The sequence below is a fragment of the Chiloscyllium plagiosum genome, unplaced genomic scaffold, assembly GCF_037043375.1.
Source record: "Chiloscyllium plagiosum isolate Xiang-an unplaced genomic scaffold, Cpla_swu_hap1 HiC_scaffold_6, whole genome shotgun sequence".
Lineage (NCBI taxonomy): Eukaryota > Metazoa > Chordata > Chondrichthyes > Orectolobiformes > Hemiscylliidae > Chiloscyllium > Chiloscyllium plagiosum.
The window spans coordinates 17461688-17472691 of record NW_028270144.1 but is presented as its reverse complement, the minus strand read 5'-3'; the positions used below and the strand labels follow the sequence as shown (position 1 = coordinate 17472691).

The 11004-nt window shown below is 39.8% G+C and overlaps 1 protein-coding gene across 6 annotated transcripts in view; it reads left to right on the top strand.

The window, feature by feature from the left end:
- The first annotated feature begins 756 nt into the window (after positions 1–756).
- The window catches only part of gphra (golgi pH regulator A), a 45360-nt gene continuing 35112 nt past the window's right edge, over positions 757–11004 (top strand). The window contains exons 1-5 of one of the 6 annotated variants that reach the window (XM_087987913.1): positions 757–814; positions 2521–2580; positions 5693–5796; positions 8807–8913; positions 10347–10448. In XM_087987913.1, coding sequence (XP_087844039.1) covers positions 773–814; positions 2521–2580; positions 5693–5796; positions 8807–8913; positions 10347–10448 — 415 coding nt within the window. In that variant the 5' untranslated portion in view covers positions 757–772. The other 5 variants (XM_087987914.1, XM_087987917.1, XM_087987916.1 and 2 more) reach the window with 5 other exon arrangements.

Here is an 11004-nt window from a genome sequence, read left to right as displayed (position 1 = left end):
GCACTGACCCTCTGACAGTGCGGCACTCATTCAGTACTGTCCCTCTGACAGTGCAGCACACCCTCAGCACTGACCCTCTGACAGTGCAGCACTACCCCAGCACTGACCCTCTGACAGTGCAGCACTACCCCAGCACTGACCCTCTGACAGTGCAGCACTCCCTCAGTACTGACCCTCTGACAGTGCAGCACTCCCTCAGTACTGACCCTCTGACAGTGCAGCACTCCCTCAGCTCTGACCCTCTGACAGTGCGGCACTCCCTCAGCACTGACCCTCTGACAGTGCAGCACTCCCTCAGTACTGACCCTCTGACAGTGCGGCACTCCCTCAGCACTGACCCTCTGACAGTGCGGCACTCCCTCAGCACTGACCCTCTGACAGTGCGGCACTCCCTCAGCACTGACCCTCTGACAGTGCAGCACTCCCTCAGCACTGACCCTCTGACAGTGCGGCACTCCCTCAGCACTGACCCTCTGACAGTGCAGCGCACCCTCAGCACTGACCCTCTGACAGTGCGGCACTCCCTCAGCACTGACCCTCTGTCAGTGTTGCACTCAGGATCCTCACGGGAAAAATGTCCGGTATCCAGAGTGCGATTGTAAATGAGTGTGATTCTCCCACCTACCCTGCAGCGAAACTTGCACCGAGCTCTCCACGTCGGCCCACTGGCAGTTAGTCACCGTCCGCCTCCGTTGCTATGGTTTCGCTCCTCGCCGTCGCATCGTTGACGTTTTAGTCGCGTGTTGATGACGTAAAGGCGGATGTCGGCGCCATGTCGTTTGTTGTGGACTCGGTCATCATGTTCTCGTCGCAGGTCAGTGCGGCCCCGGGGAAAGGGAGGCATTGATCCTCACAAATCACCATCCTCATCCTTCTCTCAAGTCTCCACCTCAATTTGCGTGCCTCATTAACCTCTGCAATTTCCCCTGCGCCTCACTCCATGCCCTGATGTTCTTCCTCTCCCAGCCCACATCACCCCCACACATTCACCCTGGTGATCCTCCCCAGCCCCCCCCTTATTTCACTCTCACACACCGACCCCTTGTACCTCCATCGCAAAGGCGGGGGGGCGGGCGGAAACATTGCAGATACAAACCAGTTCTGGACGTTGCGGATTGATGACCCATTCAACATGACAGACTGAAACCTTAACTCCCAGTCGATGCTGCCTGAGGATCTGTGAAAGGACGTATAACATATCGTCGCTGTATAAAGATATATGCTCTGGTCGTTATCACGTTGTTTTTGGGAGCTTGTTGCGTGCAAATTTACTGCTGTTTCCTTCTCTCCAACTGTGATTGGACTTCAGAAAGTACTCCAATGATTCTAATGTGAGGTTGTGGAAGGAATTACATATTTCTTTTCTCGCCTATTCCAGCAATTGAAATTTTGAAATTCCAGTGAAATGCTGTGGTAGTCAAATAAATTGTTGGCTCACTGGTTACAACAATACTTTGTGAAGGTGGAGTTAAAGTCTTGACTGTCTTTGATGTGAGGTCCAGGTGTGTACACAAAAACATGTATAAAAACACAAATATCATATTTGTTGTTTTAGATGCTGTAATACAAATTGTCCTGTTCAATTAAATTTTGAATGTCAAGTTGCATCTAACATCACCAACTGTGATTTGCTGACTTACTTGGCTCCTGATCAATCAACACCTTAGTTTTATCCTCGTATTTCAATTCATCCATGCATGCATACCTTATCTAGGTCTGTAATCTCTTTCCGTCCAAAACCCTTGAAAGCTGTCTGCACTATTTCCATTCTAGCTTGTTGAGCATCCTTCGGTTTACCATTGGTGGTTGTGATTTTAATTGCCTGGGCTCTAAAGCTCTGGCATTCTCTGCATGACCTTTTTACATTCCTGCCTTTTTACTTTTTAACGCCCTTTGAACCTTGCTACTTTGCTCAACTATTTAGTGGCTTGTCCTAATATCTCCTCCTCTGGCTTGGTGTCAGCCTTTGGCTGATTGCCATCATGTGAAGCACATTGGGACATTTTACTATATTAATGATGCTATGTAAATTCAAATTTTTTTTTGTGTGGTTTAGAATCTTTCTATGTGTCACATTGATGAAATTATCCTTTGATCTCGGTATTCTACCTTGGCCAGCTATCTCTATTGCACCTTCAGCAAACTTGTGCACATCCAAAATCCACCTATCCATATCCTATTCATCACTGTACCGTGCTCTCAAGTTTATCCTTAAACCCCCCCCCTCTCTTGCTTCCCTTTATGAAGCTCTATTAAACGTACCTCTGACTTTTTTTTGGACATCTGTCTCAGATTCAAGTTTGTTTGGTAGTTTTGCGCACCGATCTTTAAAGAAGCTCTCAGATTCAAATTTTGTCTGATAAAACATTCCAAGGCACTTCAAAGGAAATTTATTATGTGAGACGTGTCATATAAATGAAAGCTATTGTCATTTTCTGGCCATTGGAGTAAATGGACTATTTCAGTCAGTTCTGTATGTGGGTTTGGGATATCAATGGTTTTTGTGCATCTTTTTTGCAGGTCTTGTTTTTTGGATTTGGATGGCTTTTCTTTATGCGTCAGTTATTCAAAGATTATGAGGTAAATTTTCAAGTTTTGCAAAGCCAGTGGGAATCCTGTTGTTAATAATGAGGATCACTATGGTTTGGGTTGTAACTGGATAAAATATACACCTTAAACTATGTTTTTCCTTAACTCTGTTTACTACCAACTTTGAGTTTCTTGCAATTTGTGTATAGCTTTTTCTGTTCTGTTTTATAGATTAGCAGGATACATTTCCCAAACAGGAAAATTATGTTGGACAGAACTAGCAACTTGGGAAGTTTTCTTATATAAAAGATATTGTGTGAATTGTTGTTAAATATGAACTTTATCTAAATCACACTTGGAACACTGTACACAGTATTATTATCTATATAGATTGAATAAACTCCACTTGAAGCATTGAATTGTTCCATTCTGTGTAAACTTTATTAAATCACACTTATGCACATTTTTGATCTCTGTAATCTGGAAAGAATAAAGAAGTGCTGGAGAAAATACATTGGGATGACACTAGAATTAAGAATTTAAACTTTTCAGGTTAGATTGAACAAGCTGACTTTGCAGGGAGAGAATTGATACTTAATCAGTCATAAAGCTATTTTTCTCCTCCATTTTATAAAAAGTATTTTTTAAAATCAGATTATTCATGCAGATCATATTGTGAGAGAGAAATATTTGTCATCAAAGCTGAATGTTTCTGAGTTAATGAGATAAGGGGGAAACTGTCTTCTGGTTGAAGTCATACGTAACACCAATTAGAATTCCTACAGTGTGGAAACAGGCCCTTCAGACCAAGAAGTTCACACCGCCCCTCCGAAGAGTATCCCACCCAGACCCAATACCGTACATTTCCCCTGACTAACCTATACATCCCTGAACACTGTCGGCAATTTAACATGGCCAATCCACCTAATCTGCATATCTTTGGACTGTGGGAGGAAACCGGAGCACCAGAGGAAACCCACACAGACACAGGGAGAATGTGCAAACTCCACAAAGACAGTCGTCCGAGGCAGAAATCAAACCCGGGTCCCTGGCGCAGTGAGGCAGCAGTGCTAACCACTGAGCCACCATGCTGCCCCCAATGAAGATTATTCTGGTTGTGAATGTCATTAATTTCTGTCCCAGCATTGCTATAGGATTTCATTAGAGTTGTGCTTAGGTCCAGCCATCTTCATCTGTTTCATCTATAATCTTCCGTAATAAGGCAGGAGTGGGGAATGTTTGCTGCTGATTGTGCAATGTTTAGCTGCATTTGCAACTCCTCAGATACTGAAGCAGTCCTTGTCCATTTCAGCAAGACTTGGACAATATTCAGGCTTGGCTTAATAAACAGTAAGATTCACGCACAGAAGTGTCAAGTAATAATCATCTCCTACATGAGAGAATCTGATTGTCTCCTCTTGATAGTCAATGGATTTCCATTGCTGAATTCCCTGACTGTTAACCTCCTGGGCATTATCCTGACCTGAAACTGAACTGGAATTGAGTTCCGGAGTCCTGAGGTCATGTTGCAGTTGTATAAGACTGGTGCGGCCGCATCTGGAGTATTGTGTGCAGTTTTGGTCACCATACTATAGGAAGGATGTGGAGGCACTGGAACGGGTGCAGAGCAGGTTTACCAGGATGTTGCCTGGTATGGTAGGAAGATCGTATGAGGAAAGGCTGAGGCACTTGGGGCTGTTTTCATTGGAGAAAAGAAGGTTTAGGGGTGACTTGATAGAGGTGTACAAAATGATTAGGGGTTTAGATGGGGTTGACCGTGAGAACCTTTTTCCACATATGGAGTCAGCTATTACGAGGGGGCATAGCTTTAAATTAAGGGGGGGTAGGTATAGGACAGATGTTAGGGGTAGATTCTTTACTCAGCGAATCGTGAGTTCATGGAATGCCCTGCCAGTAGCAGTGGTGGACTCTCCCTCTTTATGGGCATTTAAACGGGCATTGGATAGGCATATGGAGGATAGTGGGCTAGTGTAGGTTAGGTGGGCTTGGATCGGCGCAACATCGAGGGCCAAAGGGCCTGTACTGCGCTGTATTTTTCTATGTTCTATGGAACAGTAATATAATTAATCTCATAACAAGAACAGTTAGACGCTAGGAATTATGAGATAAATCATCCGTTTGTTGACTCCCCATAAATCTGTCCATTATTCGCAAGGCAAAAATCAGGAGTAGGATTGAATGCTGTCCACTTACATGGATGAGTTCAGTTCTAAAATCACTCAAGATACTTGACATAATCCTGGACAAAGCAACCTGCTTGACTGACATCTGATCTACCACCTTCAAAATTCACTCCCTCCACTTATAGTGACAATAGTATGTACCAGTTAAAAGTTGCGCTGCAGCAATTCGCCAAACCTCCTTCAACAGCACCTTCCAAACCTTCACATAGAAGGACAAGGGCAGAAAATGCATAAGAACGCCACCACTTGTAAGTCTTCCTCAATGGCACACCGAATCCTGTCTCAGAAATGCATTACCATTCCTTCACTGTTGCTGGGTCAAAATCCTGAAACTTCATTCCTAACAACACTGTTGATGCACCTCCCACCACAGACTGCAGCACTTCATGCAGGGAGCTCACTGCCATCTTCTCCAAAATAAATAAGTTTTAGCAATAAATGTTGGAGATGCCCATATTCCAAGGCCAAATTAGGGAAACAAAGTCGACAAATTTTCATCAAAGTCTTTTAAGAAAGGAAACACATGTTTTTCAGTCCCACACTAATGCATTTGGTCTATAACTGCTATTTGATTTATTAATAAAGCCACTCAGTTAAAGGCATGTAGGTATGTGCAATAAGAGCAGTCTTGCCAGCAACTCCCAAGAATCAATAATTTGGTGATGGGGTAAAGTAAGGTTGGAAGAGACTCATTTGGAGCATAAGTGCTGTTATAAACATGTTGGACTCGATGGCCTGTTTCTATGTTGTAAATTCTATGTAATGCACTTATGATGGGAAAACTTGGGCTATGTTACTTTTGCATTCTGTTACCAGAAATAATTACACTGAATAGCGTCAGTCAACTTGTTTTAATACTGTCTTACCAAGGATAGCAGTTTTTCCCCCATTGCTTCCACTACTGAAAGCTGCAGTCCATTCTCCTACACAGGGCTAAGCATTGTCTGTCTTCTTTGCAGGTCCGACAGTATGTTGTCCAAATGGTTTTCTCTGTGATGTTTGCTTTCTCCTGTACTATGTTTGAACTTATTATCTTTGAGATTCTTGGTCTTTTAAACAGCAGGTGAGTGTGTATTCCTTATCAACAATTTAGGATCATACAGATATATACCACCTATCGGTCAGTCCAAGGATATCCATTCTGTACCTTTTCAGTTATACATAAACGTTGTCAGGTTGAACTAATTGGAATTAGTTTTATTATGTCTTTACAGTATGGATAGCCAAAGTAAGTTCTTGCTGAACTCAATTATTATAGAAAATTTATTAGTTTATGCATAACAATATCCTATAAACAGTGTGATAATGACTCAGTCATGTTTTTAATGACGTTAGTTGAATGGTAAATGACGATTGGTTAGCTAAGCTGGCTGGACAGCTGGTTTGCAATGCAAAGAGACACCAACAGAGTGAGTTCAATTCCTGTACTAGCTGAGGTCACCATGAAGGTTTCATTGTCTCAGCATTGCCCTTTGACTGAGGCATGGTGACCTCTGGATTAAACTCACTGTCTCGCTCTCACTGTCTCTATAATCGCACCCCTGGCCTCTCTGAGAGAGCAGGCTTATGGTCCTCTGAGACTCAGACAAGTTTACTTTTATTCAATATTGGCTAGGATGCTGAGAAGAATTTTTCTGCTCCTCTTCTAAGTAGTACCATTTGATCTTTTACATGTACCTTAGCGTTTGTTTCAGTTGTTCATGGTGCATGGACACCACTGGCAAGGCCAGCGTTTGTTGCTCATTTCTATTTCCTCTTGAGAGGGTGGCAGTGATGTGCCATCTTGACCTTCTGTACTTCATGTGGAGGTACACGTATAATGCTATTGGGAAGGAGGTTTCATGACATTGACCCAGTGACAGTGAAAGAACAATAATATGGTTCCAGGTCAGTATGGTTTATGAGTTGGAGGGGAACTTACAAGTGGTGTTCGTATCTGTCTGCTGCTCTTGGCATTGTACAGATGGCAGGTTTGGAAGATACTGTTGAAGGAGCCTCGGCAGGTTTGTTGTAATAAATCTTTGTCGATGTTACATTACAACTATGTGGTGAAGTGGATTGCGTGCTGATCCTGTTGGTTGTGTTATCTACATGAGTAAATCACTCTTGATTATAATCTATATTCAAATAGGGTGAGAGATTGAATCCACTTTTAATAGGAAGAATACAATTTTAAACATCACAAAAGATGTATTGGTTTTTGTTACTATCTTTCTGTATGGTTTCTGTGAAGTAATTTGAGAATCAGCTGCAGGATTAAAGTGACTAAATTTTAATTTTGGCTTGTATAATCTTAAAAGTAAATGGTATTGTTGTGCTTGTCCTTTTCATTACATAACAGCATAATCTTAAATCTGTCACTTATATATTTTACGGATTTAATTGTTGAAGAATATTAGTTTTCACACTATCCTGGACCAGATTTTATTCTGCAAATTGTCACTGGTTCTCTTATTTATCATTTTGGATTTAATTGCTATTCCTTTTGATTTAGATTGTAGCTCTAAGACACAACATTGGAGTGCTCTTTTTAAAATAGTTAAAAATAATCCTTAATGGTTATATTAAAATACTTTTGAGAATGAGAGTAAAATCTATTGTCATTTAACTGAAAGAAACTAGAAGGTAGAAAATTAATTCCAGATGGTTTTCATCATGAAATGCTGAAGAAATTTGTCAGATGGACTAGCAGAGCCATTAATCAGGAACTATGAAAATACAAGAAAGACCATTATACCTTTCCTGCTGCATCATTGATTTAAATTGTGGTTGATGTGTATCTCAGTTTAACTTCACCCATTTTTAACCCAAATCCCCTTGGTACTCTGACACAACAAAGATCCATCTATCATAGTCATTAATATTTTAATTATCCCAACATTCTGTCCTTGTTGGAGGAGTGAATCTGGTTTCACTCCTGAATAGTGTTGCTCTAGTTTTAAAATTATTAGGACATGAAGGTTGCAAATGGTTCATTATTCGGAAAAAGAGAAAAGGTGAACTACAAAACAAAGCCAGTTGATCTTATTCTATTGGAATTAACTTAAAAGAGTTATTTGAGAAACATCGGATCATCAGTTTTTTTATTTAATCTATTTTTCTAATCAGTCTGTTCAAGAATGTTATGGCATATCTCTGGGACAGGTGGGACTTGAACCAGTCCAGGGGTAGGGGCACTACCACTGCACCACAAGAGAGCTCATTCGTAATCAAAGTTCGAACAGATTTATAAGGGCTTTACAAAAATAACCATTATTTTGAGAAAATGTAGACTAAATAGGTAAATGGAATATGATGGATGTTGCATATACAGAATTTCAGTCTTATGAATCATTTAAATGAAACTGGAGCAATTTTGAACTGGGATTGGGATTGCAGAAAAAATACACGGTGGCACAATGGTTAGCACTGCTGCTCCACAGCACAAGAGACCCGGGTTCAAATCCCATGTCTGGCAACTGTCTGTGTGGAGTTTGCACATTCTCCCCATGTCTGCGTGGGTTTTCTCCGGGTGCTCCGGTTTTCTCCCACTGTCTAAAGATGTGTAGGTTAGGTGAATTGGCCATGCTAAATTGCCTGTAGTGTTAGGTGAAGGGGTAAATGTAGGGGAATGGGTCTGGGTGGGTTGCTCTTCGGAGGGTCGGTGTGGACTTGTTGGGCCGAAGGGCCTGTTTCCACAATGTAAGTAATCTAATCTAAGTAATCTAATCTAATCAACCCTTACAAACAACAAACTGAAGCAACTCACCTTGGTGGTCTGGTCTGAAGTTAAAGGACTTGAACACTTATTAATCTAAGATTCAATTTGATCATGTGTTACCCATCTACTCAATAGGATGCAATCATACGTGAACCATTGAACAGAATATAGTGGCAAGGGTCCCCAAGTTTCGCTGTACTGCCCTAAATATTGAGCAGATAAATATAGATCATGTTAATCAGATTAGGACAGAATCTGGGTCATCTAGGAGAGATATATGCAATATTTGGGCCATAATGATCAAATAAAGTTTGCTACAACAGCATTTTGGCATACAGGAATTTTATTTGCATGTAACTTTGTTGTCTTCCAGTTCAAGATATTTTCATTGGAAGTTGAATCTATATGTCACCCTTGTGGCGCTTATATTTATCGTTCCTTTCTACATTGGCTATTTTGTGGTCAGCAACATTCGACTTTGTAAGTAGATGCAATCATAACATGTACCAAAGATAATTCTACAATCATACATTAAAAAATATTTAATTTGCATTTTTGAATGAGGTGTGTTGTAATTTTACATTGGAAAGTGCTAGTGTAATTTCAGGTGCAAAAATGGTCCTGTCCTGATGAGTCAAATACACATTAAAAATTATTCTAATTACCAGATCTATGATTGAGACCAGGATATTTATTTAGGATGGTAGTTTGCCACATATTTGTTTTTCTATTCAATCTTATATATTAGTCAACATTTGATAGTCCTATGTTTTGTGTGATAATAAATGCTATGTATTGCTTGTCTTTTCGTTGATAGGTTTGTAGTGGAATTAGTTAGTTAAATTGTTAACTAAATTCAAATTAGAGCCAGCTCCTATCACGAAATGGTATTTATTCTTCAGTTAAATTACCTGGCTGTGGTTTTGAGATGTTATTGCAGCACTTGCATATATCTGCTTGGAGTTAAGGTTTAGAAACCATTCTGTTGAAGTTTACAATTGAGTTTCATATTCGGAGTTCTCTTCAAGCAGCACATCCAATCAAAATTTCCCATAAGGGATGTGCATGACCCAATATTTAAGTTATCGTTTGTTTGCAATCATGCACAAAAACGGTAAAGGGCACTAAACCTGCTTAACAAATCAGCATTAGCAAATCACAATTAATGTTGGTAACCATATCTATAGACCATTTGTGGAGAAGGTGATATTTTTCTTGGAACAGAGAAAGTGATGGGGAAGATTTGATAAATGTGTTCAAAAACCATGAAGTATTTTTATCAAATAAAAAATAGATAGTTGTTTGTTAAAACAGAATGAGTACTGTGGGAAAAAATGCACATTTTGTTGAAGCATATTGTCTTGCACTCATCAAACAATTACCAAGAATTACCAAGGTGAAGGGCAAACAATATTTGAGAACTTAAACAAAGCTTGGTGTTAACAGTCAGCTATCAAAAAGTCCATTCCCCATGACAATATCTCTACTAATCAGAGTGCACTTGCCAACCAAACAGCACTCTTCTTTTGTAGAGTTTCATACTGTTTTCCCTTTGCTTTGGTATTTGTGAATTGTCTTGATGAGGCAAGCTAAAAGGTTCCAACAAAATGTATATACTTTAGCAAGATTCAAATAAGAGTAATCTCTTTTCATTAGCAGCAGGGTCAGTAACCAGAGGACATAAAATTAAGGCAATTGTCAAAAGAACTAGAGGTAAGAGGGAAGAAAATGCTTTATGATGGTTTGGAACATACTGCACAGTGAAAGCAGATTCAGACATGACCGTGGAAAGGAAGATATGCAGGGCTGTATGGAAAGAACAAGAGAGTGCAATTATTTGGATAATTTCAAAGGCAAGTTGAATAGTCTTTTGTGCTGTACTACTCTGGAAATAACCTGTATATTTCCTTTAGTGCAGAGAAAGAGATTCCTGTTCGCATGTGTTGTTTGGTTGGCTTTCATGTACTTTTTCTGGAAACTTGGAGATCCTTTTCCTATCCTAAGCCCAAAACATGGTAAGTCCATTCTAACTTTCTAGGAAAATGATTTTCTTTGTATAATTTCACAGATAATGTATTAATCAAAGATTTTTTTTCTTAATATTAAAAGCTGTCAGTTTTTAATGGAAGGATCTGACAGATTGACCTGGACTTTGAAAAGTGAAGGGCTTATGGAGCAAATCTATTGAAATCTCACCATTGATTCTCAACTCAAAGTCCAGTCTTTTATATTAATCATTCCACGTGCTTGTATATTTGTTAGTGTCCCTGCTCCCATTTCTTATATTCATAACTTCAGAGACATTTATATAGTATCTTTTCACTTATAAAAGATGATGTACATTTAGACATGCGACATTTGTTAGTCCATGGGTCACATTCCAAACCTATTTGAGACAGCCCCAATTTAGAATACTATTGCATTCAGTTTTCTTATAACTAAAACCATATTCTCATTCATAATTCAAAATAATTGTACGGAAATGTGTGATTTAATGGCAACCCGATCATTTTTATTTAATTATTTGTTTTCAGGATGTATGTAAAGCCAGCAGTCTCGATAGGTTTTGAT